This window comes from Cryptotermes secundus, unplaced genomic scaffold (assembly GCF_002891405.2).
Source record: "Cryptotermes secundus unplaced genomic scaffold, Csec_1.0 scaffold1344, whole genome shotgun sequence".
Classification (NCBI taxonomy): Eukaryota; Metazoa; Arthropoda; class Insecta; order Blattodea; family Kalotermitidae; genus Cryptotermes; species Cryptotermes secundus.
The window spans coordinates 494,984-510,635 of NW_019735580.1; the positions used below are offsets into that span (position 1 = coordinate 494,984).

The 15,652-nt window shown below is 39.1% G+C and overlaps 1 protein-coding gene across 2 annotated transcripts in view; it reads left to right on the forward strand.

The window, feature by feature from the left end:
• Positions 1-15,652, forward strand: part of LOC111869692 (kinesin heavy chain) — a 71,919-nt gene that overhangs the window by 16,288 nt on the left and 39,979 nt on the right. For both annotated transcript variants that reach the window (XM_023861388.2, XM_023861389.2), the window contains exons 4-7: positions 2,093-2,236; positions 9,716-9,840; positions 11,590-11,843; positions 12,167-12,353. In XM_023861388.2, coding sequence (XP_023717156.1) covers positions 2,093-2,236; positions 9,716-9,840; positions 11,590-11,843; positions 12,167-12,353 — 710 coding nt within the window. The remainder of the gene's footprint in view (positions 1-2,092; positions 2,237-9,715; positions 9,841-11,589; positions 11,844-12,166; positions 12,354-15,652) is intronic.

The following is a 15,652-nucleotide window of genomic DNA, read 5'->3' on the forward strand; positions in this document are numbered from 1 at the left end:
GCATGAAATTTCACTGCATCATATAAAAGTTGGTATCTTGAGCACCCTGAGTGTGAGTAGGATTGTGCAGATAACCCTGAGAGATTATATTATGCAGATACTTAGCTGTTTTTCAGTCAACTGACAGAGAAAGGAAAAGTCTTGAGATTTCAACTGGATTCTGCAACTGCCTGCACTGCTGAATGTTCATGCACCCCTTGAAGACAGTGTTTGGTGAAAAGTGTGAAGTCACAGTCTTTCACCATCCTGTTTTCCTAAGATTACTCTATGTGCTTTCTTCTTGGGGGGGGGGATATTTAAAATATAAGTTTGTTAAACTAATCCATGCATGGGAAATACATTCAGCTAGAAGTGTTTTGTATAGCTGAAAGACTGTTACAGTGTGTGTATGTATGTGTCAGAATTTGTTTAGAAAATTGGAGAATCATCCAAACCAGTGGGAATCATTTTAGCTTCCTCTCTAACATGGGTATGTAAACCTCCCTGTACGATACTGTTGCACTAGTTATTGCAAAGCTGACCTGATATAAATGGCGGCAATCAGTGGAGCATTTACACGCAGCGAAGAGACTGTATTTTGGTGTAAAATAATCTCCCACACTCAGAATTACAGAGTTTTTGGACTTTGTCCATTGTCCAATATTCTAGAAATAGAAAACATGTGTTACAGAAACTGGGTCTGTTTAATTGTGATAGAATTACACACATATGTGGAACTAGGATAGAAAATAAGGTAGAAACATAGCCAACAAAACCAAGTGCATGAGCACCAATGTAGAGTAATGGAAAAATTTGTGAAGACATGTATCTACCACTAGTGCCATCTATGGAGTAAAACCTGAACACTTGAGACTTAAACCTAATAGAAACCTATGAGGAATCTGTCACATCATACAGATCCTCTCTGTGGGTTAGAAACCTCATTGCTGATGAGGTGCACTCAGATAGGAGAAATGTCTGGATTGGATTGGATAACCATGCCAAATGGGCCGATTCCTTGTATTTTCTATACCTGCTGTTACTTTCAGTTTCCAAAATCCCAGCTAACCTTATGACCCTCTTCACAGGCATGTTCGTTTTTTTTTTAAGACCCTCTTGAAGATTGTGCCTGTGTTCACAGTGATTTAGGTTAGCTCTTTCTAAGAGACCTAGCAGAGTAGGTGTCTTCCACCCTCACCTGAGGTCGGAAACAGATCCAGTTTCTGAAACGTTTTCTGGTTTCTAGAATGCTGGATGATGGATGAAGTCCAAAAGCCCAGTAATTGTGAGTGTTATACACCATTGTCAGAACCCTTCAGAATTTACCAATCCCCCCATACTATTTAATGCCATTGGTAGTAATAAAGACTATTTTATTTGCCACGAGATTTTTTATTTTTGAAACCTGTATTTTGGCATTTGACAGTCATAATTCTGTAGCTATGTGGTGGGAACTTTGTGAATAACATGGGAATGTTAAGTGATCTGTAACATTTAAAATAATTCCTCTGCATCTGTATGTTAACATTTCATTGTAACTGTATAATTTTGTCTTTTAAAAATTACCAAATATACTATGTAACTTGAAGTTTCATATTTTAGAAGTCATTCATCTTCTATATGCCACCAACCCTAAAAATATACACATCAGTATTTCAGTGACAAAGCAGATTTATAGTTTTTAATTTAGCTCCCACAACAAGTATCAATTAGTTCCCCGAATATCAATAGTTGGGATAAGGAACAGGCATTGCGTTTTTCATGGAGGTAGAAAGTGCATTTTAAAATATTGTGTCCTTGAGGTTTGTGACCTGTTGAACATCATATATATATGATTCTGAAGTGAAAGATTAACACTGCTGACATATTTGGGATGTTTGTCTGAAACCTATATCCAGATGTAAACCCTCAGTTTTGTTGTTGAAGCATGTGAAATTCACATCAGTTGTTGATGTATGCTTTAAGGAGTAGCTGAAGTTTATGATAACAACTTGTGATAATCATATAGAATTTGGGAATTCACTTAAATAGCTACAAAGAAAATGTGATTTGCTTTTCATAACTTGTTGAACTTATTGGTCTTCATATTGTAGTTGCATCTGTCTCATTCCAGTGTCAAAAGTCAACCTTAGTGTACATGAAGACAAAAATCGGGTCCCATTTGTGAAGGGTGCAACTGAACGGTTTGTTTCAAGTCCAGAGGAAGTCTTTGAAGTTATTGAAGAAGGAAAGTCAAATCGACATATTGCTGTCACAAGTGAGTATTTTTCTGACATCTATGCATTTTCTAGTTTAACAGTCCTTATTACTTGTTGAGGATGCCTCTTCTAACAGTTCTGCAAACGTAGTAGTAGCTGCACGTTGAGGATGCCACTTTTAGTCTTTTCCTTCACTCCCTCAATGATGTAGCCTCAGTTGTAGTTGTGAATGCCATGTGATCTTAGAACCACCTCAGAGTGCTGAGATTGGCTGGAGGGCAGTGAAAGGGAACAATGTTTAGGTTGTGAGCATGAGATTTGCTGCAGAGTTTTAATGGGCCTTGCTCCGATGAGAGAGGGTTTATGGAAGAAGTCACTAGATCACACTTTGCCAAAGAAATGGTGTACTTCATTTATTTTGGCAGCACTACACGATTTTACAAGTCATTCACTTAGGTCGAGGGTACAACTGTTCTCGTATACAACTGTACACAACACCCAATAGTCACAGTGAATGCACTGAATGTTATGAATACCACACACTGAATATTAATATAGTGATGATGCTATTGTATTACTATGGTATATGCGCCATCTGAAATCAGTCCTACAAATTCTCTTGGATGACATATGTAGGTCGTACCGAAAGTCATGAGCATCTTCTTTCTTGCATGCAACCTGGGAATAGCAGACGAAAGATAGTACGGTGGTTGGTGGAACCAGCTGTTGTGTTAACCTTGAGTGTCTTGTGATGTCAATAGCTTGCATCATGTGACCAGTATCACTCCTAAAGATGGCCGACAAAGATATGTTATTTTGCCAGCGTGCTGCCATCGAATTTCTTGTGAAAGAGGAAATCCCTCCTGCAGAAATTCATAAGAGACTTCAGTGTGCTTATGGAAGTGTGTGCATGGGTGCGAGCAGTGTTCGAAGATGGGTGAAACATTTTAAAGATGGGAACACCAGCATTGAAGATAAGCCTCGGAGCGATCATCCTCGAACAGCTTCAACTGAATGCAGCAAGGAAAGAATGGACGAGATCATTCAAGATGACGGGTGTGTGACTGTGAACACAATAGCCCGAAAACTTGAAATACGGCACAGTGCACTACAGGAGATGATTGAAAGCTTGGGCTGTAGGAAAGTTCGTGCTTGTTGGGTCCTGCGGTTATTGACCGAAGACCACAAATGTCAGCGAAAAGCCATCACCTCAGAAATGCTGCAGAGATATCGACACGAAGGCGATGATTTTTTGCTCTGTATCGTGACAGGTGACGAAAGCTGGTTTCACCATTTCGAGCCTGAAACGAAATGGCAGAGTATGGAATGGCACCATTTGCATTCTCCATCAGAAAAGAAGACAGAGGCAAAGACAGTGCCATCAACTGCGAAGGTGATGGGCACAGTCTTCTGGGATGCAGAGGGGTTTATTCTGGCCGAATTTCTGGAACCTGGCCAAACCATCAGTGCTGCTCGTTATGTCCAGACGGTGCACAAGCTCCATTGTGCATTGTGCAATAAACGTCCAGGACGAAACATCATCATCCTGCATGACAACGCTCGCCCCCATGCCACTTGCCTCACATTGGAAGCAATTGCAAAGATGGGGTGGGAAGTTCTTCCACACCCCTCCTATAGTCATGATCTGGCACCCTCCATCTACCATCTTTTCGGATTTGTGAAGGATCAGCTGTGTGGGCAACGTTTTGAGACAAGGGAGGCAATTCAGAAAGCAGTGCGTCAGTGTCTTCAGATGGCTGGAACAGAATTTTACAGAAGGGGAATTTTCAAACTCCCAGAACACAGGGAGAAATGTGTACAAAGAAGTGGCAATTATGTGGAAAAATAAAGAAAGGTCTGTAGATTGAGGTGGTGTATTTGGTTTGTCAATAATAAAGCATGTTACCGTATAAAAAATTGTTGCTCATTACTTTTCGTAATACTCCAGAATCTTTGTATCGAGAATTTTCATGAAGCTTTCACACTGTTCTACAGATTGAGAATGTTCTGCAAGTTTCTTTAACCTTGGACGAATGTTATATATTGTAACGTGTTTTATTTACTGAAGACGCCGTTTGGATTGTTGATTGGTTTATTTAACAACCTACAACTATCATCTACAATTGATTATAACAAAGTTGCGGGGTTTCACACTTTATAACCCTATTCGCAGTAATCTGTTCACTCTGTCCTCGGTAGTCTACACGTATTCACAGTACGGGAGCTATACAAGTCTCTCTGTATTACACACTCACAATTACACACATGTCTGGTTATTCTTTGTGCGACAGCTGCTATACTCCAACTGTGTCACTCCTGATCGCACACTGGCTCCTGATCACATGCTGCTGGCTGCTGGCTTGAGAACTGTCTTCAGCCGCTGATACACTTTAACTGTCTCCGGGGACGGCTACACTTTAACTAACTCCGGCGGCTGTGTAGTTCCCTTATATAATCACAGTGCCCGCCTGTTATGCAATGGGTACCGCTGCTGCCTGTTACCCACGTCACAGCTGCGTTGCGTGTTATGTCACTGCTGGGGAGGGGGGGGTGTTCTCCGTTGCGCAACATGTCACAATATATATGCAGCAAGCTGCACCTCCTGTTGGCTGAATGTTATATGAGGCAATACACAGTGCACTCGTTGGGAGTGCTGACAGTTTGATCTTGGGTTTGAAACCAAAACGAACCCATGCAAGGTCATGTCAGTGGTTCATTCCTTAGCTCTGAAAACTGAAATCGTTTATCACGGTACTGGTTTTGATACTATTTATGTTTAGATATGACTGTTTATGACCTGGTCAGCCAAATAGAGCCCAGCTCTGCAGAACTGAGGAATAAATATTCATCTGTACTGCATGTTAGTGCTTCTAGAGCTTTCAAGGAAGTGTGAGATATTCAAGGATTGGTTTTCATTAACGAAGTATCAGTTAGAAAGTCAGTGTCGGATTGTCATATATTTCTTCATTGGTTAAAAAGTCACTGTCAGACTCCTATATTTGTTTGTATATCATTTTTATTTTGTGTCTTGGAAGAGGTATAAACCTACTGAGCCAGTATTACTTTGTGAGTAAAAAGCATCTTCGTCACTGTGACTTTCGGTATCAGTGTTGGACTGGCACTCTTTATGACTAGTATTACAATTACTTTGCATCACTATTTTGTGAGTATTACTAACAGGTGAGAGTGTCACTTTGTCAGTCAACATAATTTATTTGATTTTGCTGGATACCCCCCTCCCCCAAGATGATTCTTAAATCACACAAGGCGAATATCATGGTCAGTGGCGTTTCTCAGGGGAGGTCAAGGTTATCTGGGGCCCAACTGAGTCGACTGGAGGTGAAACATTCACAACACATGCCAACCAAAGGGAAACAAAGACGTCGTGTGTTTCACTAAATAAGAAAGGCAGGAGCACCATTTTATATTGCAAAAATTGTGGTGTTGTGCTGTGTGTCGCAGACTGCTTCAAGAAGTGACATGTGCGTCAGAGTGTGAGGTATCATAAACTGTGAAGTGATGCAGTTCAAACTCGCGTACAGTCTGAATAAAATATTGTGTATCGTGTGATTATATTTACAATATGACCAAGTCTCAAGGGTGAAAAAAAAACTAGAGGTAAGTCTGCTAGAATTTCATAACATAATAAAGATTGTATTTTGCATTTCATTACAAAATAATCACAGTTAATTTTCGTTTGTAAAAATTGCTCTTGTAGAAAATTTTATTGTCTTTCAGGTTGTTTTTAGTTCGTATTTCTATGTTGCATAGAACAGAAAACATGCGGTTGTTTCTGAAAGTTTGCAATGTTAAAGAATTAAGGGGATTTAAATTCCAGCCGCAGAGGGCTGCCGGCAATTTAAAAGTCCATACGTTAAAAGTTAATTGGGCTTGTGGGAGAAGTAAGCGATTCACATACCGCACTGGCTATCAAAGTTCATTCTAGTAGCTCTTATCTAAACATTCATCACTGCAAATTCTTAGAATAATTAATGCAAAACGAGTATAAGTCACAAGATTGGTATTAAATCCTAGGTATTAATATTTAAGAACTAGCGGTATGTGGCCACGCGTTGCTGTGGTTCAGTCTGGTTAAATGGAAAAGAAAGAGAAGAGAAAGTGCACGTTTCTAACATGTTTAATTTCAGAATGCTTGTGGGTATACAATATTTTTTGTTGTTACATTGTCTGTGCAGATATAGAGATTGTCTGGTTTGCCGACTCTAGAACACGCAACATATAGTTGTCCATGTGAGAAGCAACCCGTGTCTAGATCTAAACCGCACAATTCTAAAGATTGGCCCTGAGCTTTGTTGATGGTGATTGCAAACGCCAATCGAATTGGGAATTGCAATCTCTTAAATTGAAATGGCACATCCGTTGGAATCATAGGAATGCGAGCAATGAGGACATCTTCACCTTTGAAATATCCTGTCAAGATTGTTGCTTCTATGACGTTGCTCAATAATTTTTTTACTGCAAGCCGCGTACTGTTGCAAAGCTTTGGCTGGTTGATATTTCGCAACATGATAATTGGCACGCCTATTTTCAATTGCAGTACGTGCAGTGGCATCCCTGGCAGATCGAGTGAATTAAAAAATTCTCTTGGATAATTAACCCGCTTCATCTGCTTCCACAACAGTGTCGACGGACTTGTATGTGACTGCCTCGCATTTAATGTTAGACTGAATGATATTGTTAAGTTCATAAACGTCTTTGTTCTTGGCCGCAAGAATAGCTCATTCACTCAGCCAATCGTGATTCTTATAATTGGTTTGAATATTGGGAAATACTTTTTCAACCAATTCTTCTTTTGACGTCACTAAATTGCAGAAGTTATGAGGCAATGAAATTCGTCCTGAGGTCAGATCAACCGGCACCTTCCCGTTCCCAATTTCCAGCAATTGATGTGAGAATATCTCAGCTGATCGATCATTTTGCAGCTGGACATGCATATTTGTAGTTAATTTTAATGTCTTTACGTGTCGCCACAAAGTAGAGTATTTCAGGCAAGCATTTATTTCGTCCACTGGTGTCGATGGAGGAATTACAGGTAATGTTTGCCTGAAATCTCCTGCAAGCAATATTAATGCGTTCCCAAATGGTCTGATGTTTCCACACAAATCTTGCAATGATCGATGAAGAGCCTAGAGCGATTTTTTGTGCACCATTGTGCATTCATCCCAAACAATAAGTTTGCATTACTGCAAAACCTTTCCCATGCCTGATGCTTCGGAAATGTTGCACGTGGGAGTTTCAATGAATTGCATGTTCAATGGCAATTTCAAAGCGGAATGAGCAGTTCTTCCACCTGGTAGCAATGTTGCAGCTATTCTGGACGACGGAAGAGCTAAGGCTATGTCATTTTGGGATCAAATTGCTGCCAGAATCAATCTAATTAGGAACGTTTTACCACTTCCTCCTGGTGCATCTAAGAAGAAGATTTCTGCAACCCCATTATTGACAGTTTGCAGTATTTGATCATAAATGCCTTTTTGCTCAAGCCTTAGCTTAGGAATATTTGATTGCACGTACGACAAAAGATCACCTGTGTTGTAATTTTGTTCACAACGCAATTCTACATTGAACGAAGCAGCAGCAGATCGATTCGGTGATGGCATTCCCAATTGAATGAGAACTTTGTTCACGATTTCTAAGCACAAATCTTCAGTCATTATCAACGCTTCGTTGTAGATTTCTGCTGTGAAATCCATGTTCATATTGGAATTTTCCTTCATGCAATCCTTATCGACGTCGGCGTTGGGTATTTCAGTGCATATTACATCATCGATTTTGTTTTAAGTCGTCTTTTTATAGAGCCAGATTAGTATATGTGTGACATCTATATAATAGGTATATAAAAACGCGCTTGAATGCAACGTGTCAAAATTTCAAAGCAATCGGTGAAGAACTTTCGGGGATTTAAGACTTTGAACAAACGAACATTTACATTTTTATTTATATAGATTAGGCCTGTAGGTAATGATTAGTTACAGTAGAGACTAGTATGACAAAATCATGGCATGTGTGATGTTTTAACTCTCTTTATGTGATATCAGTAATTTAGTTGTCAGCTACTGCTCTCTGTATTCGCTACGGAATTCACCGCCCTGAAGATGGAAGCGATATGTTCCTCCGAAACGTCGGCTGAAACAAGGAATACATGGCGCCAGATCCCAGAAGATGACTTTCTTCATGTCTTAAAAGTGTTTAAACTATTTAGTATGGGAGGTTAAGAAATATGTATTCCAACTTAATCCTAAGGTTCCATTGCTACGGTGTAGAATTGTGCATGTTATGTCATTTGTAGGGCTTTGTTGTAAAGGCTTTCTACGTAGTAAGCCCAGTTGTGGAGCCCAGGGACAAATTTCTATCTGAAAGAATGATTTTGATGTATTGGTTGTTAATGTGTGGTATATTAGGTGTGCATATTTCACGTATATATCGTTATATGATCATAAAACATAGTGTATGCATTTTGTCTGGGTGTATATTAATTTGGTTTGTTCTACATTGTGTATTTTTCCATGTAGACTCATTAGTGGTGATGGTGGTGTATGTGGTGTGAATTGTGAATCATTAAAAGTGAGTATATTTGTTGCGTTGATGGTTAACCTAATTCTTATATATATATGGAGCACACAGCAGGATGCAACCAGTGAAGGTGATTGAGAAATGTTGCACAAGACTTATGATAGCCTAGCCAGGTTATGATAATCTCGTAGAGGACAGTGCATGAAATTTGTGGAAACTGACTTGAAAGTTCTGAAATTGTGAAATGCCACCTTTCATAAATTTTTTAGTCAACACTCTGAACAACAAGATTATCAGACACTACAGATGGTCAACCACTTCGTTCTTCATTGTGAACATTTGTTCACCCATGCATTATTGAACATTCTACTTCATTGTCTTACAATTCCTTCATTCATTACGTTTTGGGCATAAACTGCATATAATTAACAATGGATTTACATAGCACTCATGTTTTTGGAGTGAAGAAAGTGGATAACAGTGCAGATTTTGCAGCTGGCAGGATTTTTGATCGCAGGATACATCATAACTCACTCTGTAGAGACAAGGACAAATATTGAGTGGCCAGTTATATGATGGTTTACAAGGCAATGACTCAAATGAGATTACCTCGCATGTACGAGCTCTCCTCTGCTTTTATATGAGTTGCCTAAAATAAGCGAAGGTTACTTTCTGAATATCCCTTGTATTTAAATTTACATGGTTGAAAAAACTATCCAGAGTACACCCAAGCAGATAAAATTCCCAATGCAAGTGGTTAATCACTATGAAAGCCTAAAATTAATAATATCTGCAGGTATTGGTAATAGACTATTACTTGGACTGTAGATGGAGTACCAATCTAAGAATCCACTTCTCTTTTGCTGGTATATTAGAAAAGATTCTTCAAGTACTGTTTTGGAGATTGTGTAATGAATGGTATGATTTGTTTTTGAATAACTTTCATCAGTCGGGAAGAATATGTAAGAAATGAAATAAACATATTATTTGAAATTGTGTTTCAGATATGAATGAACACAGTTCACGTTCTCATAGTGTGTTTTTGATCAATGTTAAACAAGAAAATTTGGAAAATCAGAAGAAATTGTCTGGTAAACTTTATCTTGTTGACTTGGCTGGTAGTGAAAAGGTAAGTTAATTATACTCTGGATGACTTAATAAATATTCATTTATTAAATTATGTAGTTTGTTCCTGGCAAATAATTTTTGATTACCTTATTGACAAAATTTGAAGGGTTCAGGGGATCTTCCCTTTGAGTTATACTAGCTATTTTGTGATCTGTGAAATGTCATTGGATGAAAGTTAAAATAATATCATTTATAATAGAAGCCACAAACAAAGAAATCAGCTCATGTCAGTTAATTGATACAGCATTTTTGTTAATAGATGGGATGGAGTTTCACATTCTGATGTTTTAAAGAAAAAGGTCATATAAGGAAAATATTGTGGTGTTTCTGTGCAGCCACATTTACCACCAAACAGGTCTGTCATTTCTAACAGTTAGTTCTATGGTCAGGTTAAACACAAGCTATATTATGCCAAATTTTAATATGTTGATGACTGTGTGGCTAGTTGTCAGTCCTACCTTTAACTCACTGGTAGCTGTAAGCTGTAACCTGTAACCTGTAACCTGTAATGGTCTTTTCTAATAATCAAAACATTCTAACTTATACTGTGAATGTTCTTCAAATTAAACTCATTTGCTCTTTGATCAGATAAAGATGTGAAGGCCATGTGGTGCAGTGGCTCCACAGCAGCGCAAGGAGTTCTTTGCAGAAGGAAGCCTTTGGCTGGTGTGTCAGTTGGTCTCCAGCCTCAGTGCCGAAGGGGACCATTTTTTAATGTTCTCTACTCCTTCTGTCAGAAAAATCCCCAGTCTGATTTCATTTTAATACCTCTCATATTATCACTTCATTGCTGACTCATCATCATTGCTGTCACAGTTATTTGCATACAGATCAAAATCACTCTGCAGTAATTAAAATTTCTGTTTCATAAATGATACTCAGACCTTTTCATAATCTTAACATCTCCATTTAACTAAACTGTAATTTTAATATTAAAGCTCTTGGATGCCATCTATCTAGATAGGGAATATTGGAATCGCTACGAGTCCACAGTCATTAAAGATGGTTAATAAAGCTAAGCTTATCTATTTCTGGCTAATAAAATAAAATCTAAGAAACTGCACGCATATAGGGACAGATTTGTTATTATACTTTAATATGATATTCCTTAGGATTAACCGTATGCCTGTTCCACTTACTCCTAGTTCTTCATGCTATCAGACTGGTCTTTTCCTGGGGAATTGAAATTTTAAGTTCCTTTAAAAATCGCAACAACTTGATTTTGAATTATTTCATTATGAAACTTCTGCAGTGTATTACAAATATATCATTTTGTATGTTGTAAGTACTCAGAATTTGCATTCATCCTTCAATTTTGCATTTCAGTTTTCTTCTTTTAGTGTCAGTATACTTTTGTAGTGTGGATCCCATGGCTTGATGCAATTTTTACTTTCATACCCACCGAGCCAACACAAATTGATACATGCCTAATGATTCTTTTGAGACTATGACCACTGTAGGTCATGGTGCAAGGACCCTTATACAATCATGACGTGTTTTTGGTGATAATAGGTGCAGCCGGTTTTCAGCTACATTGACACATGATGTGTTCAGTACAGTGGCTGTTTTTACTACATTAGAAGGTGAAGGGCCCTTTAATTTCACTGTGTTCTACTGTGATATGGGGAACAAAGGGTTAATATTTTTAGAGAATAAGATTCCACAATAATGCCTCAGTGCTTTTCACAGGTAACTCTTTCAAGGTGTATCTATTTAAGCATGATATAAGAAATATGTGTGTTTTTGTCAGGTTAGTAAGACAGGAGCAGAAGGAACAGTACTGGATGAAGCCAAGAACATCAACAAGTCACTGTCAGCTCTTGGGAATGTCATTTCGGCTCTTGCTGATGGAAACAAAACACACATTCCATATAGGGATTCAAAACTCACTCGAATCCTGCAGGAGTCCCTTGGTGGAAATGCTCGTACTACCATCATTATCTGCTGCTCACCTGCGAGTTTCAATGAGGCTGAGACTAAGTCAACCCTTGAATTTGGCAAACGGTAAAACCGCAGTTTTAATGTAGATATGTTGTTTTCGTTGTGCATGAAATACAGCTTAATTACAAATGTCTGATTTTTTCTCATTGCAGAAAATTTAAAGATTAGCATTTTTTTGGCCTAGTTTCTTGAACTTTTATGACTATGACTCAAGAAATACACTCACCCATTTGCCAAGGGCAAGTTAACGGAAACAGTGTTTATATGAAACCATAGGTGACTGAATGTTACAAATTGCGTAGAAGACTTAAGATGTATTTTTTGAGCCCTGGTTGTGACTTGTTCTAAGCACTTTCAGTTCATGTATATCAGTTTTTTTGTTATAGCGCAAAAACTATCAAGAATGTTGTTTGTGTGAATGAAGAATTGACAGCAGAAGAATGGAAGCGTCGCTATGAAAAGGAGAAAGAGAAAGTGGCTAGACTAAAGGGAAAGCTGGAGAAGTTGGAATTGGAACTAAGCAGGTGGCGTTCAGGAGAAACGGTGAATGTTGAGGAACAGGTTAATTTGCAGGTGGGTGTCAATGTTTGTGGTCTTAATCACAGGCATACATGTGTGGTAGTGGTCCTGAAATTGTATTACTCCAAGAATCTTTTAAAAAATTATAATGCATAACCCCCAACCACCTGACTTATATTTTTTTTTTCTTTTTCAGAGAATTAATTCCTTATATATCACTTTAGCCTCACATAGACCCACTTTACCTGGTCCATCCTCATGTGGATAAACTGTTACATGGTGTTTCAGAAATCTGTTTCCTTTTGAAGGGAGAGGAATTGAGTCTTCAGTTACACAACAGGAATGAATCATGAAGTATTGCCTTTGTCCAAAACAAATAGAGGAGAGCAGCAACGTCCATGACATTGAAGTTTTTGAATTTGCTGTAAAGTAATATTGGCTTACAAAGCCATGTTTCTGATGTGCTCCTATCGAGGTAGTTTGGTCAGTCTACATCCTGAAAGATTGTGGTGTGGGCTGTCATGTCGAGTGGACCCTTCTCATTGCTCCTGTATGCAAGTTCAGGCATGGAGCATGGATCATAAGTCATGTATAGCCACAGAGTGCTCTGTTTGGGTGTAGATATTCTGACAGCCAAATAACTGCTAGCTTGTCTGTGCTGACTGGAGCTGCAATGTAATCATTCGCAAGTCTCCTGAATCCGTGTAGACCCATAAGCATTAGCATCGTCCAGAGTTGGGTGGCCATGAGTGATTGTTCTCTTTGTAGGGACTTAAAGAAGCTGCTCACTAATGGTATAGGAATTGTCCGTAGGTTTCTAATTGTCAGTGATATCCTGGAGGCATAATCCATCTCAAGTATTTTCTGAAATTGGATCATGATGGGAGACCAGAAGGTTTTGGTGTCTTTTGCTTTGTATCTCCCCTGTGGCAGGCTGGCACCACTGTTGTGTTAATCTTCATTGTGCAGGAAAAGGAGATTTTAAGTTTCCTGGTACTGAGGGTTTGGGAGCTACATTTTAACTTAGTGGTGTCAGTATGTTGCCTGGAAACAGGAGCTTTTATATTTCCTGGTACAGTGGTGCTGGTAGCCATATTTTAACCCAGGGGTGATGAGTGGTATTAGTACAAGGTCCTGTTGGAAAGTTCCCGGACTGTTATTGTTGTCACTACCTCAGTGAAAGAAGATGAGAAGGGAGGCCAAGGTGACACTTCCACAGACCTATTGCCTCAGTCTGCCACATGACACCATGCTGTGAACATGCATTGTTTTTACATGAGTGCTATTTTGACTTCATATTTTGTTTTATCTGCATTAGATGGCAAAATTGAGCAACTTGTCTACATCAGGTTTTGCATGAAGCTCAGTAAATCCACAACCGAAATGCTTGAAATACTTTGTGAGGCTTTTGGAGAACATTGTTTAAGCTGGACAGCAGTTTTTGAATGGCGTTCACATTTCAAGGCCAGTCAAGTGTAAGTTGAAGGTGACAAATGTTCAAGGAGACCAAGCAGCAGCAAAACAACAGAAAATGTTGAAAAAATATGACGTGAAGTGGATTATTCATTGCAGATTTGCTCCTCCTAACACTATGGTCAATTCTGACTTTGAGGCACTTGAGGGAAAATGTGCGACGAAAAGGACCAGTACTTTGGCACAACCACAGCTGACTCCATCGTGACAACACTCCTTCCCACACGTCACTGAAAACCACAGACTATGTGACTGACAACGTGGTTATCATTCCCCATCCTTCCTACTCTCTGGACTTACACCCCTGTGATTTCGTTTTGTTTCCCATATTGAAAATGAAAATGAAGGTACGACATTTTGAAACCGAGTCTGACATCCAAAGGGAATCGCAAGCTGTACTCAACAGCATTAAGGAAAATGATTTCCATGGTGCTTTTGAAGTGTGGAAAAAAACAATACAGTCACTGTATATGTTCCCAAGGATACATTTTTGTAGCAGATGGCAGCCAAAATTGAGTAAGTGAAGTTACTATTTGTTGTTTGATCTAGTCTTGGAACTTTCTGATACACCTCATATTATGAAAATGTAATGCTTGACCAGCTGGACCACATGCATGCACCGTTGCTATAATACAACTCTCAGCAGGTGAAGGTTAAACATATTCCCCATTGGATGATGTAGTGTGTCTCTTGCAAAGATTATGGTCAAATTATATTTTAACCCATATACAGGGTGTCCCAGGAGGAATGTGCCAAACTTCGGGAGGGTGTTCCTTATGTTAAAGTATGCCGATATAACCCAAAACACCTATGTCCAAAGTTGAACGGTTATGGAGATAATGGCCCGAGAAAAGTGTGGTCTTCTGGCAGGTCCACGCACTATACCTATCAACTGAGACCTCTTATCTGTTTGTCCGTGAGTGTCGTGATTCACATTAGCCGTAAGCTCATGCGCTACCTACAGAGTACGTTGCGGCTGTGTCGTGAATGGTTGGTAATTAGTTGCGTGATGAGTTGCTGAAATGCCTCTTGTGATTTCACACCTGGAATATTGTGATATGCATTTTGTGTGTGGATTTTACGGTGGCAATGCACGTGCTGCTGTTGAAGAATACCAAAGGCGTTTTCCCGATCGAAGGATTCCATCTCGAAGTGTATTTACGCGAAATCACCAGACATTGCGTGAGACTGGTTGTCTTCGAGTGTTTCTGTGCAGTCGGAAAGGGAGGATGTACAAATGAGAAACACACGAGAGAACATTCTTGACGTGGTTGAGAGAAGTCCGCATCTGTCCACTCGTAGAATGGCCTCTCGCATCGGCTGTGGCGAACTTTACATGATGAAGAGTTTTATCCTTACCATGATCAAAGGGTACAACATCTGGAACCAGGCAACCATGCACAGCATATGGATTTGTGCCACTGGATAAAAGCTCCTCCCGAACTTTTAAGTGTAAGTTTAAGGTCTTTCATTCTGGTCCGTCACACTAACAAATTAACAATCAAGTTCCTTCCGTCAAATGTTACACTTTTATAAGTTTTCCACCTCGTCACCACCTGCCTTACATGTTTCGGCTCACCACGGAGCCATCATCAGAGGCATTTATAGTAGAAAAAGAAATCACCAACACACAAAACTTCACTTTGTTAAAAATAGCCACGTTCCAGTTAATTAAAATAATTACAATAGTTAAAATTGCCGAGAGTGTCGGTTCACTAAAGGTTTTCCACACACCACGGTAGCTTTCTTATTTAATTCGTCGTTAATTCTGTAAAAATTATGTTTCGTTATTTGAAGTAAGAATTCTTAAAATTCCTAGAATTCTTTCCCGCTTGGCCCAGTCTTTTTTCTTCGGGATGTTGTTGACGTGTGTTGTCTGT